The sequence below is a fragment of the Dryobates pubescens genome, unplaced genomic scaffold (assembly GCF_014839835.1).
Source record: "Dryobates pubescens isolate bDryPub1 unplaced genomic scaffold, bDryPub1.pri scaffold_34A_arrow_ctg1, whole genome shotgun sequence".
NCBI lineage: Eukaryota > Metazoa > Chordata > Aves > Piciformes > Picidae > Dryobates > Dryobates pubescens.
The window spans coordinates 90,231-92,853 of NW_026530771.1; the positions used below are offsets into that span (position 1 = coordinate 90,231).

At 49.2% G+C, this 2,623-nt stretch overlaps 1 protein-coding gene across 1 annotated transcript; it reads right to left on the bottom strand.

The window, feature by feature from the left end:
* Positions 1-1,510: 1,510 nt before the first annotated feature.
* Positions 1,511-1,996, bottom strand: LOC128899721 (olfactory receptor 14J1-like; the record flags this gene model as incomplete). Its single annotated transcript, XM_054179403.1, has 1 exon — positions 1,511-1,996. A coding segment is annotated over one exon (486 nt), but the record flags the coding sequence as incomplete, so codon positions are not given.
* Between the last annotated feature and the right edge of the window lie 627 nt (positions 1,997-2,623).

Genomic DNA, 2,623 nt, shown 5'->3' on the forward strand with positions numbered 1-2,623 from the left:
AGGCAAGTGGCGCTTGCTCCATGATCTCAGAAAGAGTAATGATGTTATGGAAGACATGGGGATCCTCCAACCAGGGCTACCCTCACCCACAATGATACCAGGATATTGGCATTTAACTGTTATTGACCTAAAAGATTGCTTCTTTAGCATTCCTCTACATCCAAATGATGCTCTTAAGTTTGCTTTTTCAGTTCCAAATGTCAACCTGCAACAACCTTTGCAGAGATATCATTGGGTTGTGCTTCCAAAAGGAATGAAAAATAGTTCTACAATTTGTCAGTGGTATGTAGCAAAAATTCTCAGTCCTGTTGGAGAGGCATTTCCTGATGTTCTGATATATCATTACATGGATGACATCCTAGTGGCAGCACAAAGCCCTGAGCTCATGGACAAAGCCGTAGCCCTTGCTGTATCCACTGTGACTCAAGTTGGGTTTTGTGTAGCACCTGAGAAAATTCAGAATGTACCGCCTTGGAAATATTTAGGGTGGAGGATTCAGACCCAAACAATTGTTCCACAGCCTTTGCAAATCAATGCACATGTGAAAACACTTCATGATGCTCAGAAATTGCTGGGAACCATAAATTGCCTTCATCTTTTGAATTGCTTGGTAATTGGGGACTTTCTCTCTGGCTTTGTAGTTTTCTTAGAACAATTCTGTATGCTTTTACTGCTTCATTCTTTTTGCTACCCTTTTTTACCTTGTTTATTGTAATGCTTATAGAGTTCGATTAATTGCTTTGTTAAGGGGACTCTTGTTATATAACAGAAGGGGGAAATGAAGGGTTAAACCTTGGAGATCTGAGCTCCAAGCACTGCTGGACTGATAAGAAGAAACAGTGTTGGCCTTGATGGCTTGTGAAACATGGTGCAGCAGTGCTGTTGGAGGAGGGCAGATATTTGATTACGAGTGGTGTTATGACCTGAGAGTGTGAGACTTCAGGCACATAGCAGATGGATGTAAGAGAGTCCCTGATCCTGTCATAAACTGCTTTTGTGTTGTATTAGTTTTATGAAGAAGAATTTCACATAATAAAGTGGACACCTGGCCTGGTCTCTTAATCACAGCAGCTGAGGACAGCCTAAGCTCGGGGGCTCCCTGGCACTGCTGCTGTGATGGGACTCTGCCCCTCCACCTCTGCACACAGGCACTGCCCTGAAGCTCCACAGAGGAAGTGAGGAATGAGCTCAGAGAAACAACTCCCTGCAGGGTCCTTTATTGTGTTGAACACCCAGGGAGCACAGCTCCTCATGTCTGCAGCCTCTGGGTCACAGCAGACAGGACAACACTGAACCAGAAAGGGTCTGAAGAAAGACATTTGTGTGGGAACAACATTATCACAAGGGGAACAGCCCCAGCAGCAGCCAGAATTTGAGCTGTCAGCCTGGGCCTGCACTGAGTGACATCAGAACTGCTCTGCAGGAGAAGACAAAGAGTTTATTGCTTCTGAAAGCATCCAGGGATCAGTTGGCTCAGGGCAGCCTTGAGCTCCTGGTTCCTCAGGCTGTAGATGAGAGGGTTCACTGCTGGAGGCACCACTGAGTACAGAACTGACACCACCAGGTCCAGGGATGGGGAGGCGACAGAGGAGGGCTTCAGGTAGGCAAAGGAGCCAGTGCTTGTAACCAGGGAGACCACAGCCAGGTGAGGGAGGCAGGTGGCAAAGGCTTTGTGGCGTCCCTGCTGAGAGGGGATCCTCAGCACTGCCCTGAAGATCTGCACATAGGACACCACAATCAACACAAAACAGACAGATATAGAACAGACACTGAGCACAAGAAGCCAAAGTTCCCTGAGGTAGTATGGGGAGCAGGAGAGCTTGAGGACCTGGGGGATTTCACAGAAGAACTGCTCCAGAGCATTGCCCTGGCAGAGGGGCAGGGAAAATGTATTGGCTGTGTGCAGCAGAGCATAGAGAAAGCCACAGCCCCAGGCAGCTGCTGCCAGGTGGAGACAAACTCTGCTGCCCAGGAGGGTCTCATAGTGCAGGGGTCTGCAGATGGCAACGTAGCGATCGTAGGACATGGTGGTGAGGAGAAAATACTCTGCAACAATTAAGAATACAAAAAAGAAGAGCTGAAGTACACATCCTGCATAGGAGATGTCCCTGTTGTCTCTCAGGGAATTGTCCATGGATTTTGGCACAGTGGTGGAGATGGCACCCAGGTCAAGGAGGGCAAGGTTGAGGAGGAAGAAGTACATGGGGGTGTGGAGGTGGTGGTCCCAGGCTATGGTGCTGATGATGAGGCCATTGCCCAGCAGGGCAGCCAGGTAGATGGCCAGGAAGAGCCAGAAGTGCAGGAGCTGCAGCTGCCTTGTACCTGGGAATGACAGGAGGAGGAAGTGGGTGATGGAGCTGCTGTTGGCCATCTGCTGCCTCTGGCCGTGGAGACCTGTGCAAGGAGGGAAAGGCAGTGACAAGTTAGGGCACACTTCTCTCAGCCTCATTGTAACCCCTGTCCCTGAGCTGCATGAGGAATGGATCAGCTCAGTCCCATCACTACCAACCCATGGCAGAGTTCATCCCAGCTTCAAATGCAGCAGGGACCTAGAATTGCCATGAAGATGCCTCTGGTGTCAGAACAGAAAGTGACCAACAGCCCAATCCCAGAGAACAAGAGT